The sequence below is a fragment of the Bombina bombina genome, chromosome 6 (assembly GCF_027579735.1).
Source record: "Bombina bombina isolate aBomBom1 chromosome 6, aBomBom1.pri, whole genome shotgun sequence".
Classification (NCBI taxonomy): Eukaryota; Metazoa; Chordata; class Amphibia; order Anura; family Bombinatoridae; genus Bombina; species Bombina bombina.
In genome coordinates, this window is record NC_069504.1 from 638,867,721 (window position 1) to 638,890,392 (window position 22,672).

The 22,672-nt window shown below is 35.1% G+C and overlaps 1 protein-coding gene across 1 annotated transcript in view; it reads left to right on the forward strand.

Moving 5' to 3' along the window:
• Positions 1-22,672, forward strand: part of ACAN (aggrecan) — a 145,620-nt gene that overhangs the window by 49,486 nt on the left and 73,462 nt on the right. Inside the window, exons 3-9 of the mRNA XM_053717660.1 lie at positions 1,093-1,476; positions 2,002-2,176; positions 5,529-5,656; positions 6,804-7,097; positions 7,450-7,821; positions 8,574-8,748; positions 13,439-13,566. Of these exons, the coding sequence (XP_053573635.1) occupies positions 1,093-1,476; positions 2,002-2,176; positions 5,529-5,656; positions 6,804-7,097; positions 7,450-7,821; positions 8,574-8,748; positions 13,439-13,566 (1,656 nt within the window). The remainder of the gene's footprint in view (positions 1-1,092; positions 1,477-2,001; positions 2,177-5,528; positions 5,657-6,803; positions 7,098-7,449; positions 7,822-8,573; positions 8,749-13,438; positions 13,567-22,672) is intronic.

The window sequence follows — 22,672 nt, forward strand, 5'->3', positions numbered from 1 at the left end:
TCTCTTAGAAATCACAGGAACTACTTCTAAAACTTACATTACATTAACTATGTAAATTACAGTATATGTCATATATATATATATATATATATATATATATATATGGGCGAAGAGAGAGGGTTGTAGGTAGTTGCGCCACAATTAGAGCAATAGTAGTTGTGTAGTGAAATGCTCTATGAGGATGTCCAATGCCTGCTGCTATTAGTGATGTCTCATTCCTCCTGGGTGAGACTAAAGTGGTGAGGATTGGAATCGGGTGTGTTCTAATAGCGCTTGCAGAAGATGTTCCTCATGAGTGAGTGGGAGGGGGGGAAACAGAAATGGGAATATCCCCAGATGAGTGGTGAGTAGTTGAGATCGAAATAAATAATAATAAATGCTCACCTGTGTGCAGAGAAATGATCCTGTCCGCAAGCTGATAATGTGCCTCTCGCCCCCTTGCCTCAGTGGAGCAGCTGCAGGTTCTGTGCTCAGGCTGGGGAGGAGGAGTAGTAGCAGAGGAAGGGAGGAGCTGCAGTGCAAATAAGATCCTGCTCTGCCTGCCCGCCTCTATGAAGCGGGCAGGCAGAGCAGGATCTTATTTGCACTGCAGCTCCTCCCTTCCTCTGCTACTACTCCTCCTCCCCAGCCTGAGCACAGAACCTGCAGCTGCTCCACTGAGGCAAGGGGGCGAGAGGCACATTATCAGCTTGCGGACAGGATCATTTCTCTGCACACAGGTGAGCATTTATTATTATTTATTTCAATCTCAACTACTCACCACTCATCTGGGGATATTCCCATTTCTGTTTCCCCCCCTCCCACTCACTCATGAGGAACATCTTCTGCAAGCGCTATTAGAACACACCCGATTCCATATATATATATATATAACTTTATAGCATATGAATTGCAAGATTATTTAGCTTACTATATATCCCTTACTTCAGATCTAAAAGTCTATATACACACATATCCTTTTATCAGTTTCCAAATATGTAAAAAAAAAATCAAAGAGATGTATTTCATTAATGTAATCAGACAAAGTTCAGATCCTTAATGTATTCGATGTTTTTATTTAAATTTCCAACCTGAATTTGAATTGATTTGCAGATCATAGTAACACACTGAGTGTGAGTATACCTGTTGAGTCTCCCTTGCAAACCCATCTTGGAAACTCGCTTACCATCCCCTGCTACTATATGAACTCTTTGGAACATGTGACTGTAGCTCCCTCAACAGCGCCATTAACACCAAGAATAAAATGGACCAAGCATACTAAAGAACAAGATACTGTCCTACTGGTGGCCACTGATGGGCATGTTCGTATAAATGAATCATACAAAGGACGTATCTCTATGCCAAACTATCCCCTCATCCCTAGTGATGTTTCTTTGGAAATCTCAAACCTACTGTCCAGTGATAAAGGAACCTACCGCTGTGAAGTGATGCATGGTATTGAAGACAGCCAGGACACAGTAGAGGTTAAAGTAAAAGGTATTCTACCTCCTACTCTATTCTTTATTAATTTACAAGCATGTGGTATCAACTGTTATGATGTCCCAGGCTAACAGCTGCAGACAGAAAATGAGTGTTGAGGATTTTCAGGGTTCTTCCTCAAGTTTCATGGCTAAATTATATGTTTACCTCTGGTTCCTGTTTCAATAAATCAATGGCATCTGTGTAACATCAAAACTTATTATAAGTACATTACATTACTCACTCTCTTCCCATTATCTAACAAGGGAATTGGAAAAAATTGCTTTCACCCACTGAAATCTCTGTATATTTTTATTTACTAAGATTTTAGAAAAATATAAACAGAGCAGTACAAAATATTAGTAATAAACAGTAACACCACATCAATCAAACACACTCTCAGCTCTCTATTTTTTAATTTATATTTGCTTTTATTACCTACTCTTTAAAACAATATACAACTCTCTTTTCTGTTTTTCTGTTTTCTTCAACTTTTATCTCATTAGTTTACTTATTTTACATTATACTAATATTTTCCCTCAGGGATCGTTTTCCACTACAGAGCAATCTCTACCAGATACACTTTAGACTTTGAGAAGGCCAAACAAGCCTGTATTCAGAACAGCGCCATCATTGCAACACCGGAGCAACTGCAGGCAGCATATGATGATGGTTATCACCAGTGTGATGCTGGATGGCTTGCTGATCAGACTGTTCGGTATGTATCATTGTATTTTATTGTATTCAGCAATTTCATGTTTAAGAAAAAAATATAGCAACTATCCAGGGCCAACTCTCTCATCAGACCATGGAACCCAGGCAGCATTTAACAGTTGTGGACCAGAGAGCAAATATAGTATGGCTAATAGTGTTTTTTAACAGAATCGTTGAGAATGAAGGTTATCTTTGGGTTAAGACTATTAGGTAGAAAGATTGTTGGGGAGCGACACAGCACTCCATCCTTAGGGCTTGATGATATAAACATTGTCTGCTCACAGCTACTATTTCTAGCCGACTTTTTCAGGGCTGTCCCGGGGGAAATAATCGTAAAAAAGGGGCAGGCCCTGCGAGCGGCGAGATGGCTCCTATTGAAAGTAATGGAGCTCGCTTGATAGGGACACTTTGCTCCATAGAGCGAAGTTATCAGGGAGCAGGGGGAGCACCTTAAAATTAAAATCCTGCAGCCAATATAACTCACATTATGCTGCTTTCTGCATAGAGCATCTTACATTCGCCTATATTTTCGTATATATGTGTTTTTCTATTAGGATTATAAGTATTTTGAGTGTTCTGAGAAAAGCTCGCCACCTTTTAGTTGGTGAGGAAAAACTGTGAGATCTGCAGTGTGAAAATCTTTATAGAATTACGTTGGGATTAGAGAGACATTTTCATATACGCCCATAGAACGCCCATGTTTCGCCCATTTTATAAAAAAACAACAATCACACTTTGCATTTTGTATTTATAAATACAAATTTCTGTGTGGTTTTTGCACATCCAGTGCACTAAAATAACGATTTACGCTGTGCATTTTCAATTAGATTTATTCCTGTGTAAATTACACACAAATTTTACGTTTTTGTTAAAATACGATTTTTGGTGAAGAATTTTGTTACGATTTTTGATGCACCTTAACAATACAATTTTCCCTGATTATTTTTGTGTGATTGGGTCAAATAGATGTTCAAAATATGAATTTTTCTGTGCATTTTTCATATGGAAATGCAGTATACGCCCCTTAGCGAGACACCCTGTTTTCAGGGTAAAAAGTGGCTTAAGATCATTCCACCAGGGAAATAGGACTGGTGAGCATTCTTTAATAATCTCACCAGCCCAGAGAGCTTTCATTCATTGAGCCCTTAGACCCAGGTAGCACAATGTCTCAGTTGAGCCAGCTTTGCTGCTATCATGCATAAAAAAGAGCACTATTTAATCATGTTTAATTGTTTTATTAATAAAAAAAGTTACTGATGTTTATTTTTATTTTGAAACTAACAATAAGTGCATGTCTAGGCAATACTGCTCTTAAGGCAACAAGCTCACTGGCTTACAAGAAAAACTCCCACACCTTTATTGGTGGACAGTTACATACTGCACAAGCATAAGAACAGAAATGGGGGGGGGGTTCTCAGTAAATGTGCAACAATGTTACACAAAAATAGTACATTTCAAAATACCATCTTTTAAATGCACCAAAGAAATAATTAATTTAATGACCAGATTTGAGTCATGCAGAATCCATAGTGCAGTGTGTTTATGTGTGCAAGTCACAGGTTGTAGTAGAAAGTGACAGATATTACTGTACATCTGAAGTCATCTGTATTTGCTGTTAACAAATGCTGAAAATCGCCAGACATTTGTCATTTTTTATAAACCAAATGCTAATATTCTCTCTTTTTAAAGGATCTATTAGAATATCTAATGTAATATTCTAGTCCCCATGCTAAATATGTACATTGACAGTTTAAGTGCTGCCTAAGACTGCTCTTCAAGAAATAAACTTTTATAAACAACTTCAGTGTGTATTCTGAACTGTTCGGGAGCACACTTTTTTTGTGGACAGTAGAAAGTACCAGCTTTGCTTTTGGAATTTTCTTACACTATAAAAGGCAACTCTTTGACAAGTTAGTGATTTGCTTACTTTGTCAACAGCTGAAAGACGCTAATTTGTTGTAGACTCATTTATGTCCTTTTATTATTTAAATGTTGAATTTCTTAGATTTCAATGTAAGCATATAGGACTCAACATTTGAGCGTTACATTCAAATATTCAAATGTTAACACTCTATATACAGAAACTTTGGAATTAAAAAAATCAATGTTAAAGAGAAAGTTCACTCCACTATTCAAATGTAGACACGGTGTAATGGTAGAACCAATGTCAAGGGGAACTCTCACTCTGTACAAAATGCTTCAATGTTTCAGGCTATAAAAATCATTGATGTCAGTTTTAAAGCATAATTGTATTGATATAAAAATATATGGTAGAATGTTTACAATATTACTATGATAAATTAAATTTCTTACATGCATTGCTAGATTTAAGTTGTTTTTTTTATTTATAAATTTAACTGACACATTTTTATATTCTTATTGTTAAGTTCAATTCCATATTTTCTGTAAATAAATACTGAAACAATATTTTGTGCTGCAATATATATATATATATATATATATATATTTTACAGACTTTTAAATTACTGTTACGATATCCAGTGAAGAAAATAATAGCAAAGTTTAATAATTAGCAAGGTTTTTGTACAATAATTTGAGTTTATCATTGTCATTTAGCCCAAGAGATCCCAAAGATGTGTGTTTGTTTATTGTGACAAAAGGAGATTTCATTATAAATATGCATCTTTCTGTCTAACTAACATTAGTGTGTGCAGAATGAAGTTTGAGTGTAAATGTGTCAGCAATAACACGACATTGGCCAAGGAACACAGCACCAGTAAAGGGATAGTCTAGTCAAAATGAAACTTTTATTATTCAGATAAGTCATGACATTTTAAGCAACTTTCAAATTTACTTTTATTATCAAAGTTGCTTTGTTCTCTTGGTATTCTTTATTGAAAGCTAAACCTAGTTAGGCTCATATGCTAATTTCTAATCCCTTGAAGGCTAACTCTTATCTCACTGCATTTTGACAGTTTTTCATAGCTAGACAGCACTGGGTTATGTGCATCATATAGATAACATTGTGCTCCCACCAGTCAGCACTGATTGGCTAAAATACAAGTCTGTCAAAAGAACTGAAATAAGGGGGCAGTCTGCAAAGGCTTAAATACAAGGTAAACCCAGAGGTAAAAAAGTATATTAGTAAAACTGGATATTGGTTAATAAAGGGATTATCTATCTTTTTAAACAATACAAATTCTAGAGTAGACTGTCCCTTTAAACGTCTCCAATTAGAGATAGGAAAGCAGCAGAACTATAACTGATAACAATTATTTGTAAATATAAATAACTCACTATTAAGAAATAAATGATTGTAAACAATTCACAGGTGGAGAAAATAAATGAATTACTCGGTGTGTATTGTGTTTACAAACTTTTTTCCTTTTTAACAGTTATCCAATCCATAATCCACGTGAAGAATGCTACGGTGACAAAGATATATTTCCAGGAGTGAGAACCTATGGCATTAGAGAAACTGATGAAACTTATGATGTATATTGCTTTGCAGAAGAGATGCAAGGTAGACATAGCTTTACATATACTGTATATGGAATGTTTACATACTCTAAAGTCTATTTACTTTTTTATCTGTTTATCTATCTATCTATCTATATCTATCTATCTATCCATCTATCTATCTATCTATCTATCTATCTATCTATCTATCTCTTTCTCTTTGTGTACATAATGCACAGGAACTTTTAGAGTATAATTATGTTAATATATATAGTCAAATCGGCATTACTTTTGGTCTAAATGTGCCAAGTACATAATAAATCTGCTAAAATAGCAAATGAACAAAAATGATTAGATGTGTTGAAAGCCAGGAACCTTTTTTCTTTCAATTCTTAATAGTCTATCTTTCTGACTAAACGCTGTGTATCTTTCTGACTCAATGCTAAATGTTTAGGAATGCCACGGTTCCCTACATTACATAGTAGTCAGTGAGTCACACACTAGTTGAAAAAGTGGTAAATGGTCAGTCATAATACACAATGAGTAACTCTGTGACTCATGGCACTTACATTAAACCTATAAATGAATTACATCAAAAAATATTAATTATTGCTCTAATAATAGTAAAATAATATTATAATATTGGTTTTCTCTGCATCAGCAGGTTATGTTTTTATGCTACTTACCATAAGTGAGGACGTTATTTTAGCAAAACAAATGTATCACAGTTTTTAATCATCTATTGAATTAGTTGACACAATCTCAGCATTGAGTTCCACAGATTGACTGCTGAGTATGATCTTTATTCCTCTGCTTTTCAACTATTGACATCTAGCCATACGCCATTTTTTGCTGCAGAAAAATTCACTTTACAACATGGTGGTACTTCCAAAAATATGCATTAGTGTAAAAAAGAGCCCTTACCTTTTATAGTGTTTCTAGCTGCTTGTACTGTACAATCAAGTATGTTGAACAAAGCATGTGCAGCAGTAGGAATAATATTGCAGAGATATATCACTTATCCAAACTGAAAGGTGCCCCTTTAAAAGATGGAACTTCTGGGATGTTGTCCACATCTCATAAACATCCCTGTGTGTCTTGTGCCTCTTTTTTTCTCACATACACTAATGTGATATGTACATGTCTAAAGATCAAATACAAAAAATAATAACTCTGTTATGTTCTGAGAAATATGAGCTTGGTCTTTACAGGTGAAGTCTTCTATGCAACATCTCCTGAAAAGTTCACCTTTCAAGAAGCAGAGAAGCAATGTCAGAATCTGGGAACAAGGATGGCCACCACTGGAGAGTTGTATCTGGCTTGGCAAAGTGGAATGGATGTGTGCAGTGCTGGCTGGCTGGGAGATCGTAGTGTTAGGTACCCAATAAACATAAAACGTCCTAACTGTGGTGGCAACTTGATTGGAGTCAGAACTGTTTATCTCCACCCAAACCAAACTGGTTATCCTGATCCATTGTCCCGCTATGATGCAATATGCTTTAAAGGTAATTCACTTGTGTCTTGCCTGGTCTGAATTAAAATATATTATCTGCTTATTTGGCTGAACATTTATTACTGAAGAACCACCTTTTTATTAGTGAAGGACCTTAGAATAATGAATACTCAATCTGTTTGTTTGATTTTTTTTTGTTATGCTACCATGCTTTTATTTTTGTGGAAATATTTTTTTTTATTTTATCATGTTATATTAAGACAGTAAGCAAATGTAGAACTTTATGTATTTCCGTTTCATCAGATAAATCCGAAAACATCACAGTTCAAATGGTCACAGTGCCTGACAGGAGATTATCCTGCAATGAAAGCAAATTTCTGACTTTACGTCTTTATTTTCACTAGATAAATCTGAAAATATCACAATTCAAACAGTCACAGTGCCTCAACTGGAGATTATCTTGCAACGGAATGCAACAGAAGAAGAAGCAAAGGGTAGTATTGCCACTTTGGAACCTATGGATGTTACACCAACTCTTGACCTAGAACAAGCTTTTACAGCTACTCCAGAAATTACAGAAAGTCCAGAGCTCCCATTAACAGAAGCTCCATATGAAAATGTCACAGAGGAAGGTATACAGCTATGGTTGGAGAACATTACAGCTCTTCCTACATTAGAAGATGAGACGGAATTGAATGCTACATCAGTTGTTGAGGTGGAAATAGTCCCTGCTACAGCGATCGTTGATGTTGCAGGAAAACCCATTTCTGACACTGGTAAGAAAAGATTAAAGCAGTGAAGACCCTGCTCTATTGGTGTATTCACTGCCATTTTTATGAATTCACTAAATTGGCCTGATGATCAAAAACTCGCTGGCATGAAGAGAAATCACACAAAATCTTTGGGGGCTTTTTTAAGAATGATACTGTAATGTAGGTGTCTCATCTTTACATCAAGAACCTTACATAGCTAGATAAATAGTTCTCAAGCTAAAACTTGATGGTAAATCCTAGCGTTTGGGAAACGCTAAGATTTACCAGTGAAACAAATAAGGGGGACTCTCAATCATGAAGTAAAAAATACTTCATGCTGAAAGTTCTTTTATTTGTCTGAAGCGTTCTCCATGCTGAGTGCCTCAGGCAGCTCAAGGCAGAACGCTATTTTGCTGTGAAGTGATCTTAGCCAATAGGGTGCTAGCTATCCGGCATCGCACCAGCTGGCTTAAGATCATTGGACCCTCAGAAAGAAACCAGTTAATATTAAATTTAAGTGAAAACTCATATAATATATAAATTACATTTAGGAATTAAAGGCAGATTAGACATTTGAAATAATCGAAAGAGCAGATGTGTTATTAGGCAAGTAATGACTTGTTTTTTTCTATGCTGCCTTAGCACTAATATCATTTTATAATATATATTTCAGAAAGTAGGGTTATTATAATTCAGTGACCACTATAATGATTGTATGCATAGTTAAACAGCAGTTAATTGTGAACTAACTTAATCCTTGTAATGTTTTGCACAAGGTGTTGTGTTTCATTATCGTGCTGCATCCAGTCGATACTCCCTGAATTTCACAGAGGCTAAGAAGGCATGTCTTGACAACAATGCCATCATCGCAACTCCTGGCCAACTCCAGGCTGCCTATGAAGCTGGCTTCGATCAATGTGATGCTGGATGGTTATCAGACCAAACCGTCAGGTTTGTGTTCATTCTTCCTTTGAAATAACAGCTGTTACATTATAGCAATTACTAATTTTTGCAACCAATAAACAAATTTTATTGACATGTTCAAATATAGAAAATATTTACTTTTGAAAAATACAATATTTTTATGAAAAAGAAATAAAAAAATATTATTATTTTTTTCTTTTGATTTTGCAATCACATTTTATCTGCTGACAGCTTTTTTTATATGAATAAAAACCTTGTAAAATTTACTGTGCATAAAAAAACTTATTTTTATATTACTGTATCATAAGTAGATTTTATAAAGCTTTTACCAAAAAATAAATAAATAAATAAATATGAACAAAATAAACACAGTCTAATTTAAATGGAAATAAAATAAATGATTATTTTATTACCTTTTGTAATTTTATCTTTTCATAGTGAACTCAACATAAGAGGTCAGAATACTTTAGTAGATAAATTATTCCATGAGAATTGTACAGTATGTCAAATGTTCATGTTCAAAAATGTAAAAACATATTCTTATTAAATGTAACAAAAAATATCACATTTGCAGGATAAATCATTTTTATTTTTATATCCAATTAGTCATACATTTAGACATATTAAAAGAACATAAAATTGATTTCCACATAAAGGCCTAGATTATAGTGGAATACAACATTATTAGTGCAATTGTGCATTAGCAACTATAACGCAATAGTGCTTCTATTTTCGTGTTAATAGTACAATAAATGTTTTACTTTTATTGCTTGAGAATTAGTCTAGGCCACCTTGACATCTGCATGTCGAATAGTGCGAGTGGACTAAATTTCTGACATAAAATACTTCTATGGGGACAGGGGTCAAGTCCAGTGGGAACGCATGGAAACGTAGTATCTGTACTATTTTTGTAGGTGGAACTAAGTTCTCCCTGGACAGAGAACAAAAACACTTTAATAAACACTGCTGCTGCTGGTGGGAGGAGCTGGAGAATAGTCTGGTTAGAGGGATAGTGAGATCCTCTAGTAATGGGCAGTAACACTTCCTACAATATACTAAATACAAGCATTTCAGTGGTCCTGCTGTGTGATCACCCTGCACTCTGTAGAACACATGGTGCTAACATTTCTGTGTGGCTTGCTCTGGAGTTATTTAGCTCCCCTCAACAGAAATAGGACTGTTGCACCTTAAGTGGGTGAGACTCTGTGACAGAGGAGGAGCCTGGCGTTGCTGTCAGACACAGAGGTCTAACCACCCTGGAAAGGAAGGAGGGGGGAAGAGGGAGGGTGTGAGAAACTGAAGCTAAGCTGGCTACGCACCATGTGAGTTAAAAACAATGTATGGACACCCTTGATCTTGTCATTTGCACGCAGGCATGTGCTGTCAATCTCCCTAGTCAGAAGAGACCAGGGAGATTTAAATTATCCACCTAAGATTCAGAAAACAGGGCAGGGAAGCAAAGGGGAGAAAAGGGCTTGATAAATGGAGCCCTAAACAACAGGTGTCCGTGTGTCCCTAGTTTAGTTAATTTAAAGCTGTTTTAAAGTTCTCATCAAGCAGGGAAGAGTCATGCTTTCTCTCTGATTGGAATTCCTTTTGGTTCCTCCAGAGATAGCTGGGTTGAGGTTTGCAAGGGAAATACATGTGTACACACAAAGGAAAATAGTCCTTGCAATTAAAGGTGTTTGTGAAACATTTTTTAGTAGGATAATTTATTTATTTTATACACCAATAGTATCTGCAGTCTGTTTATCTTTTTAATTTATGATCAGCAGGCCATATTTTCTGCAGAATGCTGACCTGTGCAATATAATGTATTTGTTGCAGATTCAACCTTACCAGTTTCATCCCAAAGTGCAAGGTGACATGTTTTGCTTTCAATGTTACTGTCACCTAATGCTTTCTGCTTCCTCTGCCAGTGTTACTAGCTTCACATTTACCTGGTATACGTGTTAATGGTAAAAGAAAATGATACTCAGATGGCTTGTCACCATAATTTTTCTTTAAATCACATTATCATTGTTTTTTACTGCAAAATGAGTGCACACACAAACCTTTTCAAGATCATGATAACAGATGTTTACATTACAGAGCCTTACACATCCAGAGATCCAGAGAGAGGGAGTAACGTCTCCTGCAATTTTACTAAGACTTTTAGCTTTTTGGATTATTCAACATCATCTATGTACAAATGCCCCTTTATGTTTTCTAAAAAGTATGTGTCTGGCTTCTCAGTATTTAGTATCAGTTGAATACTAACTTACAAATAAAAAATGTCACCCCTGCCATGTAAAAATGTAACCATGGGTGTCCATCCTCATGCCCTTTATTGGTTTTAATTTGCTTTCATTAACCATAGTATACAAATACAGTGTGTGTGTGTGTGTGTGTGTGTGTGTGTGTGTGTGTGTGTGTGTGTGTGTGTGTGTGTGTGTGTGTGTGTGTGTGTGTAAAACAAAATAAATTTTGAGGGGATTGGAAGTCTTTGTGAGTTCCCACACTTTTTTTTTTTAGAACTTGACCCCTGTATGGGGAGCACAGTTAAATTCATATTGGATATTGCATGAGCGCTAAACCGAGGGTGCGCTAAGCCAATGGACAAGTAATAATAATGCTTTATTTTAGGTTTTAAAAAGCGCTAAACTTCACAGCAATATATATATATATATATAAATATATATTTATATATGAGTGCTAATAAGAGCACAGTGAGCACACTAATAACTCTCTGCACTTTATATATATTTTATATATATTATATATATATATATATATATATATATACTGTATATATATATATATATATATATATACTGTATATATATATATATATATATATATACACAGTATATATATATTGACTGGTTTTCTTGTCATTTAAAACTCTCCAGAGGGGCTAGAATGCATGCTCCAAAGTTCAGAAGTCTGACTTGAACATTATAGAAAGTTAGATGTCCCTTTAATAATTTTCAAAGGATTATAAAAGTTTTTAAAAAATTACCATATGAAAAACATATTATTTAAATGATTATATAATCATCTGCACATTACACTTACTTCATTTTGGAAACAAAGCTGCTATCCTCAGAAAAATACATAAATTATAACCTGGCGTCAAATAATACAGCCCATAAAAAGGTTGTGTCTTTGTATAGTAATGAGGCTGTGTGTGCTACCGATTGCATGTGCAATTAAAACAAAGTAGATCTCATGCGCATTGACGCTCTTTATTTTTCCTAAATGTGTAGCCCATGGCCTCTATTTGTCAAGGTCTGGCGGACCTGATCCGACAGTGTGGATCAGGTCTGCCAAACCTCGCTGAATGCGGAGAGCAATACGCTCTCCGTATTCAGCATTGCACCAGAAGCTCACAAGAGCTGCTGGTGCAACACCGCCCCCTGCAGACTCGCGGCCAATGGGCCGCCAGCAGGGAGGTGTCAATCAACCCGATCATACTCGATCGTGTTGATTTCTGGCGATGTCTGTCCGCCTGCTCAGAGGCTTTGTGACCGCTGCTTCATAACTGCTGTTTCTGGCGAGTCTGAAGACTCGCCAGAAACACGGGCCGTCAAGGAGCTTGATAGATATGCCCCTATAGCTTAATGCTTGCGCAAAAGGGACTCTGTCATGTTCCTTCATCACAAGATTAATCATAATTTAACCTTTTACACAATGCTTGTCAATCTAGGGGCGCTATAATGCTTTAGGCACTATATGCATTAAAACAAAGTAGATCTCATGCGCATTGACGCTCTTTATTTTTCCTAAATGTGTAGCCCATAGTTTAATGCTTGCACAAAAGGACTCTGTCATGTTCCTTTATCACAAGATTAATCATAATTTAACCTTTTACAATGCCTGTCAATCTAGGGGCGCTATAATGCTTTAGGCACTATATGCAGCATTTCTATAATCAAATTTATTATGCTCATTTATCTGAGGGTGTTTGCAAGTCACTCAGCTTTCTATGTTGCTGATGATGGTCACATGAGCGCTAAGACCGTGATATCAGCGATTTACTCTGAAACCCATTGCGCATGCATGGGAGAGATATATAGCGCAGGCGTCAGTTTGTGCACACTCTTAGGGGGTGACGTCAAGCAGAGAACCCAGGCTGACTACTATGTAAATTAGTCCCACGGATTTGGAAATCAGAAGATTTTATATAGAAGATTGCGGCAAAACTACTAAAATCACAAAATAGAAGGTATTTCAAAATAAAGTGGACTTTCAGTTAAAGGGTGCCAAACCTCTACACAAATAGCCGTGCTAGCATGCAGAACCCTGTCAGATGACTAGCACAGCTATTGGTTTAGAGGTGAAAACGTTACCTTATTGAGGGAAGAGCGCTGTGCCGTGGGTGGCTGGAGGCAATTATTTTAGGGAGAAGCACAGAAAGGGTGAGTTTAGAACCCTTTTTTTAAACTCATCACTGAAAGTCCACTTTATTCTAATTAATAGTAAATCCTATCATTTTTTAAATGCTTGGATTTACCATCACTTATACATGTTTACACTGGACTGAGGAATGATTGAATACAAAAATTGCCTTTTTTATCCCTTTAAGGTATTCTGTGGTATTTAAATCAGTTCACAACACACATTTTACTTTGTATTTTATTTTATATACAACATTAAAACTAATCAAAAGTATATCCTTAGAATTCTGGAGTGGATAAATATTAAAAAAATATATATTTTGGTGGTTCGTACACAGATATCCAATTGTCAATCCACGAGAAAACTGCAATGGAGACAAGAATGGATTTCCAGGGGTTAGAAACTATGGTGTGGTGAATCCAGAGGAAGTTTATGATGTGTACTGTTACATTGAAAGACTGCGAGGTATGACATAAAACAACAATAAAACAAAACCAGTAGGACGGGTAATTTATGAGAATTACCTTTTCTGCTTGTTAGACTTTATGTATAAAGCTGCTGAGTTTACCACTGCTGTGTTAACCACAATATGCACAAGTGTTATTAATGTGTGTATTATTATTAGTATTATCATTACTATAAGCATTCATTTTTATGTTTTTCCAAGACTTACTTCATGTAATAGCTCTAAATGTATGATTGACTTTCCTGAACTACCTTACATGTTTCACATTTGGTTAATAATACGTAGATAAATAACTAGATAATTAGATAGATAGATTGATAGTTGGACAGACAGGCAGATTAAACAGACAGATTAAACAGACAGACAGATAGATAGATTTTATTTTTAAATTATATAATGTATATTGTATTGTATAATGTATGATGCAATTTGGTCTGTATAGATTATTTTCATTTCACAGACACTATTCTAATTTTACTTTATTTAAAATTGACTTCTAGTTCATAGGAAGTGATTTAACATCCTAAGTGTAACAGTTTTATTCAGCAAAACGGTCTGACAAAAAAACTAAAAAAGATAATTGTTCAAAGTTTGGTTTTATGCTGTTTGAAGGCTACACATGACATTTTTCACTAGTTATTCAGGAATTGATAGGGTTAATCTTGTTGATGTATGTGGCTGTATGAGGTTACCCCTTTCTACTGTATGATAATACCCCTTTCTACTGTATGAGTTTACCCCTTTCTACTGTATGAGGTCACCCCTTTCTACTGTATGAGGTCACCCCTTTCTACTGTATGAGGTCACCCCTTTCTACTGTATAAGGTTACCCCTTTCTACTGTATGAGGTTACCCCTTTCTACTGTATGAGGTCACCCCTTTCTACTGTTTAAGGTTACCCCTTTCTACTGTATGAGGTTACCCCTTTCTACTGTATTTGGTCACCCATTTCTACTGTATGAGGTCACCCCTTTCTACTGTATAAGGTTAACCCTTTCTACTGTATGAGGGTACCCCTTTCTACTGTATGAGGTTACTCCTTTCTACTGTATGAGGTTACCCCTTTCTACTGTATGAAGTCACCCCTTTCTACGATATGTGGTTACCCCTTTCTACTGTATGTGGTTACCCCTTTCTACTGTATGATAATACCCCTTTCTACTGTATGAGGTTACCCCTTTCTACTGTATGAGGTTACCCCTTTCTACTGTATGATAATACCCCTTTCTACTGTATGAGGTTACCCCTTTCTACTGTATGATATTACCCCTTTCTACTGTTTGATAATACCCCTTTCTACTGTATGAGGTCACCCCTTTCAACTGTATGAGGTCACCCCTTTCTGCTGTATAAGGTTACCCCTTTCAACTGTATGATAATACCCCTTTCTACTGTATGAGGTTACCCCTTTCTACTGTATGATAATACCCCTTTCTACTGTATGAGGTTACCCCTTTCTACTGTATGAGGTTACCCCTTTCTACTGTATGTGGTTACCCCTTTCTACTGTATGAGGTTACCCCTTTCTACTGTATGTGGTTACCCCTTTCTACTGTATGAGGTCACCCCTTTCTACTGTTTAAGGTTACCCCTTTCTACTGTATGAGGTTACCCCTTTCTACTGTATGAGGTTACTCCTTTCTACTGTATGAGGATACTTTTTTCTACACTGTGATATACAGTTTGTGCTCAGAACTTTATAATACAGTGTTATGCCTTTCATGAGAGGCTAACATCTGAAAACCAGTTTACAATTTGAAACCAAAGTAATTTAGGACTCAGACACCATTTTCCACTATCAAAAGGCTCTGATTTAGGAAAAACATTGTTAAAATGCACCACAACATTTTAATTAATACTGAGTATAGATGAGTTAACAAAGTTATTCCTGAAGCTTATCAACTGAAGGAAGATTCATGTTCTTGTTGACATACAGATTAGTTTAACTATCAAAGAAATTAGATTTCATATGTCAGTCTCTATTTAAAGGGACAGTAATCATCTTATAATTACAGGCTATCTAAAAAAACACTCTAATAATTGATCTGAAAAGGGCATTTGGTTGGGCATTACCTTAAAAGCGCATTTAGCTCTTTTGCTGGCCAAAAAAATAAACAAACACTATTCAAAAAAAACAAAAAAACAAAGAAACTATCACTAAACCCCAAAGATGATACTCATCACAGTTGAATCCTGTGTCTACATGGCGGCAGCGGTCCATTTGAATCCCGGAGGCGGCGGTCTATTTTCTTCTGGCGAAGGTCCATCTTCATCCCGGTGGCGGTCTTCCATCTGCATCCATTTTCTTTTCTTCTTATCTTCTGATCTTCCACCCTGATGTCCGCATTATGAATTTTGAATGCAAAGTACGACCTTTATATAAGGGTACCCTTGCATTCCTACTAGCTGATTTTCACTTTCAAATTTAAATCAGCCAATAGAATGAAAGCTTTTTCTATTGGCAGATTTAAATTTTAAAATGAATATCAGTCAATAGAAATGCAAGGGTACCCCTATATAAAGTGGGTACCTTGCATTCAAAATGCAATGTGTGGCAGATGACTGAATGAAGAGGATGTTGGAGATGGAAGATCAAGGCAGAAAGGGGGATATTAGAAGGAGCGCCACAGAGAGGCTTTAGTACACATGGATAAAGAATGAGAATATAAAAAATAAGAATATAAAAAATGTGTTTATATTTCATATGCGTCCCTATAGAATAATTCTGCTTAAAGCATGTGATAAAGTGAGATAGAGTGGTCTATTTCAATTGTTAATAATGTTGATGTTTAAAATTGGAAATTATTCAAGATTTAGAGAAAAGAGAGAACTGAAAGTTAATAAGTCAGTTTGTGACAACGTTAATAGTGACAAACGAATAAGTGTGTACAATAGATGTGTACAATTAATAGTTGATTATAAGATCTTATTTTTTTTTTTAAATCATTTATTTATATCAGAGCACAAAGTACATTTCAGCCAACAGATATTTATCCAATAACAAAATTCCTTATATAAAGAAAAAACAAGAAAGAAAACAATAAGGAAGAAATATTGACCATTTGTAGCAAAATAAAGCATATAGCAATTCTGTCTTCCTAAAGTAAAGAAAAAATAATAATAATTAAATTCTTTCTAAATTTGTAACTTCTAAACGATAAGTTGGCAACATTGTTAAATCAGTAATCAGTTCTATAATCTTAAACTTTTATTATTGTACATTTGTGCTGCTTTTTCCTATTTAACTAAAAATAATGAAAAAACAAAACAAAAAAAAAAAAAAAGGGGGGGGGGGGATCCTATACATCCAACTCCACACCGCACTCTTTATCTATATATAACCAAATTGTTAATACCAAGCAAGGGGAAATATATTATTCAAAACCAGGGTTCCAAAAAAATCTGTTTTATGGAAACATTTTGTTAGCAAATATTGTAGATTACTTGGCTGATCTAAAATAAAGGTAAGCCATTTGCTAAAAAAAATTTGGACCTGGTTGTGTAGTATTGAATTGGTATTTAATTGTTCAAACATAATTTGTGAATAAACTGCTTGTTTGAATTGTTTCTGGATTAGAGAGTTTGTAAAATAATTAGTGTCTGTAATCCAGTCGAAAGCAAAACTCGCCAATATTGAGATATTATACCATTTTATATCAGGGAGGGCAATGCCTCCAAATTCTGGTAATTGATGCAATTTGGCTCAAGATAGATCATGTCTTTTCTTACTCCACAGAAAAGAGGTACAATTTTTATTAAAAAGCTTTAAATCTTTATTGGAAGCAAAAAGGGGAAGATTTTGGAAAAGGTATACCAAATGTGGGAAGAGAATAGATTTAATTAGCATAATTTTAGCTGAGAGGGAGATGGGAAATGAGGCCCATCTGCACAATTTCTCAGATACATTTGAGAAAAAAATGGAATAATTATTCTTGTACCAGGTATTGGGATTTCTGTGTAGGTTAATTCCTAGATATTTTATATTCTCTGTTACTTGAAATGGGTGTTTCTTGCAGCTATCTTTATTTTGATGTATCCATAGGACTTCGGACTTACTCAAATTTAATTTATATCCAGAAAAATAACTAAATTGTTTAAATATGTCTAAAACAATAGGAATATTTCTTTTAGTGCTTTGTAGGAACAGTAATAGATCATCCGCATAGAGCGAGAGAAAAATACGTTGATCCCCTAATTCTTTGCCCTGTATCGTTTCTCTTAATAAAATTGCAAGAGGCTCTATGGCAATGTTAAATAAGAGAGGGGATAGAGGGCATCCCTGTCTCGTTCCTTTGTATATATGAAACCTAGAAGTTGGGTTGCCATTAACTAGGATATAAGAGATGGGTGAATTATAAATAGACCTGATCAGTGAGATGAAATTCCCACTAAAGCCGAATCTATCAAGAGAAGTATATAGGTGGTCCCATGTTACTGAGTCGAAGGCTTTCTCAGCATCGGCTGTTAACAGTGCATAATCTTGTTTTATACGGGATTTACTTTCTTGAGTTTTATTCCAAAAATATTCTAATATAGTGGTGACATGACGTATATTTTTGATGGAGGATCTCCCAGGCATAAAGCCAGATTGGTCCTCATGTATTATTTGCTCTATGCCAGATTTGAGCCTTTTTGCCATTATAGTAGTAAGTAATTTGTAATCTACATTCAGAAGTGAAATGGATCTATAAGAAGCTGGTTCTAGGGGATCCTTGCCTTTCTTAAGTATTAATGTAACAGCCGATGCCGAGAAATATCTAGACATTGCCTTCCCCCCTATAAAATACTCGTTAAATAGTTTAACCAAAATAAATAGCAGATCGTTCCGCAGAATCTTATAAAACTCTGATGGGAGCTGGTCAGGGCCAGGAGCTTTATTGGTCTTAGCAGAATCTATTGTCTCAGCTACTTCTTCCGAAGTAATAAGAGTATTTAAAAGATCTACAAAAGCTGGAGAGATTCTAGGCATTTTTACTCTATTCCAAAAGCTATTTTTATTCTCGATATTAATCTCTTTAGCCGCATAAATGTTTTGAAAATACTTGTAAAATGTTTCTTTAATATCTATGGGGTCTGTATATGTTTCCTGACCATCCCTGATAGCTTCAATTATATTATTATTTTTCCTTGCCTTATTTAATCTGGCCAAAAATGTGGCCGATCTGCCGAATTGTCCTTTATATTTCACGTTAATTCTAGTTTCTTCCCGTAATGTTTTTTATTTAAAAAAAAGGTCACGTTCCAGTTTGGCCTTCTGGTATTTATTCCAGAGAGTTCTAGTAGTATTATTTATATAGTTTTTATATGAATTGCTAAGTTGATTTGCCAGCTGTATTTCATGAGCTTTGGATTTCTTTTTAATTTTGATCATATATGCTTTAATTTCACCTTTAAGATACGTTTTGGCAGCTTCCCAGTATATCTCTACTTTATCTAAATAACCTTTGTTAAAATATTGATAATCTCGCCATTTTTGTCCTAACCAACCAGCAAATTTGGCTCGAGATAGATAATGTCTTTTCTTACTCCACAGAAAAGAGGTACAGTTTTTATTAAAAAGCTTTAAATCTTTATTGGAAGCAAAAAGGGGAAGATTTTGGAAAAGGTATACCAATTGTGGGAAGAGAATAGATTTAATTAGCATAATTTTAGCTGAGAGGGAGATGGGAAATGAGGCCCATCTGCACAATTTCTCAGATACATTTGAGAAAAAAATGGAATAATTATTCTTGTACCAGGTATTGGAATTTCTGTGTAGGTTAATTCCTAGATATTTTATATTCTCTGTTACTTGAAATGGGTGTTTCTTGCAGCTATCTTTATTTTGATGTATCCATAGGACTTCGGACTTACTCAAATTTAATTTATATCCAGAAAAAGAACTAAATTTTACAATATGTCTAAAACAATAGGGATATTTCTTTTAGTGTTTTGTATTGTAGGAACAGTAATAGATCATCCGCATGGAGCGAGAGAACAATACGTTGATCCCCTAATTCTATGCCCGGTATCATTTCTCTTAATAAAATTGCAAGAGGCTCTATGGCAATGTTAAATAAGAGAGGGGATAGAGGGCATCCCTGTCTCGTTCCTTTGTATATATGAAACCTAGAAGTTGGGTTGCTATTAACTAGGATATAAGAGATGGGTGAATTATAAATAGACCTGATCAGTGAGACGAAATTCCCACTAAAGCCGAATCTATCAAGAGAAGTATATAGGTGGTCCCATGTTACTGAGTTGAAGGCTTTCTCAGCGTCAGCTGTTAACAGTGCATAATCTTGTTTTATATGGGATTTACTTTCTTGAGTTTTATTCCAAAAATATTCTAATATAGTGGTGACACGACGTATATTTCTGATGGAGGATCTCCCAGGCATAAAGCCAGATTGGTCCTCATGTATTATTTGCTCTATGCCAGATTTGAGCCTTTTTGCCATTATAGTAGTAAGTAATTTGTAATCTACATTCAGAAGTGGAATGGGTCTATAAGAAACTGGTTCTAGGGGATCCTTGCCTTTCTTAAGTATTAATGTAACAGCCGACGCCGAGAAATATCTAGACATTGCCTTCTCCCCTATAAAATACTCTTTAAATAGTTTAACCAAAATAAATAGGAGATCGTTCCGCAGAATCTTATAAAACTCTGATGGGAGCTGGTCAGGGCCCGGAGCTTTATTGGTCTTAGCAGAATCTATTGCCTCAGCTACTTCTTCCGAAGTAATAGGAGTATTTAAAAGATCTACAAAAGCTGGAGAGATTCTAGGTGTTTTTATTCCAAAAGCTATTTTGGCCTTCTGGTATTTATTCCAGAGAGTTCTAGTAGTATTATTTATATAGTTTTTATATGAATTGCTAAGTTGATTTGCCAGCTGTATTTCACGAGCTTTGGATTTCTATTTAATTTTTGTCACATATGCTTTAATTTCACCTTTAAGATACGTTTTGGCAGCTTCCCAGTATATCTCTACTTTATCTAAATAACCTTCATTAAAATATTGATAATCTCGCCATTTTTGTCCTAACCAACCAGCAAATTTTTTATCTTGTAATAAAAAATTGGGAAAATAAAAATTAATTGCTGTATTGATATTTGGGTTCTTAGTAAGTATATTTAAGGAGATGATAGCGTGATCAGATATAGCTATATCGGCGATTTGAGCGTCAATGTCCATTGCTAACATGGAACTAGAAATAAAAAAAAATCTATTCTAGAAAGTGCTCTATATGATTTAGACTCGCAAGAGAAAGTTTGAGAATCCGGGTGTTTGATATGCCATATATCATGGACTTTCAAATTATTACAAATATGACAAAATATTTTGGCCTTAACGTTAGAAAAGTAAGATTTGTTAGGCGTGCATCTGTCTAAAAGTGGGGTTGGATTTAAGTTGAAGTCTCCTACAAGAATCAAATTTACAATAAGTTTATTCCAAAAATCTATATCTACCAGATTCGGGCCATATATATTGCAAAATATATATTTAATATTCCCTATCTCTACTTCAATCAGGAGCCACCTATCCTCCTTATCTGAAACTTGTTTTAGTAACTTATAAGACAATTTTTTTTGAAACAATATAGCCACTCCTCTTTTCCTCTTATTGCATGCAGAGGCAATTACTTGACCTACCCATTTCGATTTAAGTTTATTTACCTCTATGGCCTTAAGATGTGTTTCTTGTAAGAAAGCAAGATCAGGTTTATATTTACCTAGTTGCCTAAGGATCAGCTTCCTTTTAATAGGGGAGGTTATTCCTCTTACATTCCAAGATACACTCTTAAAGGTAACTCCCGTCTCCTATATTTTTGGGTCAAGTGCGGGAGGAGGGGGAAAAAAAAGGAATAATAAAACCTAAAAATAAAGTCTTGTCTACCAAATGACAACATCATAAGGAACCCAATAATATGTTAACTAGATTTGATTAGCTTTTTATCTAATAGCATAATTTTCAGATTATTACAAAATTGTCTGGCTTCTTGTTCATTTACCATAGTATGTGTAGTATCCTTATCTTCTACTATTATTTTGGCTGGATAGATTAATCTGACCTTGTGAAATTTAATCATAACCTCTCTATGTTGAATTTTCACAGCCACTGTTTTTCTCTGAGTGCCAATTCTATGTGCTCTTTCAATAGATAGAGCGGTGCTTTGTTGTTGTAAGCCTAATATTTGTGGGAGAGATATAGAGGAAAAATGTAAGAGGTCAGCAAACTCACTAGACTCTGGTAACCCAACTATTTTTAAATTGTTGCGTCGGGAGCGGTCCTCAAGATCTGTTACGCGATCTTGTAAAATTTTGATATATTTAGTATGCTCTTTAAACTGAAGTGCTTGACCATTTATAATGTCCTCTGTCTCAGAGACTCTGTTTTCGACCTCATTAAGTCTATTTGAAAATTGTCTTATCTCAGCCGTAAGGTTAACCATCTGTGACTGCAATAACTCAAATTGGGGTAGAAAAATTTCTGATAGCTGGTTTACTAAGGGTTGAATATCGGTTCTGGTGGCTGTAATCTCTTTTGCTGCTTCAGGCAAGATATCTGAAATACGGTTCTTCCTGTCTTTTTGTTTAACTGGCATGGTTGGCGAGTTAAATTTAGAAGCCATGATGTATCTGTCCATATATAGTAATTTACTTTTCCCCTAGTGCACAATCTACTTGTGAAGGGAGAGAAAGTAAAAAGTGAGAAAAAAAAAGAACAAAAAAAAAATACAAATAGTGCACAGAAAATCACGTGATGTGACTGTGTATGTGATGTGGCCATTTAGCCACTGACAAAGATAATGTAAATTGTGAAATAATTAAGTGTACCTGTCTGACTATATATATATATATATATATATATATATATATATATATACACACACATATACAGGGGAAAGTGAACTTGAGTATGTGATTATAGAAACCCTGTCTTTTTTTTTTCTTTTCTTTATTATTTTTTATTTAAATACCATGTTAGTGTATTATAAGGGGGAGGAAATAGCTGTAAATACAATTTTAAGTCTACAAATAACGTAATAGTGATGCGGAAAGAGCTGTAAGATACCGACCTAGTACCTAATCCAAATATAACCTTAGTGTCAGTGCTTTAGGAA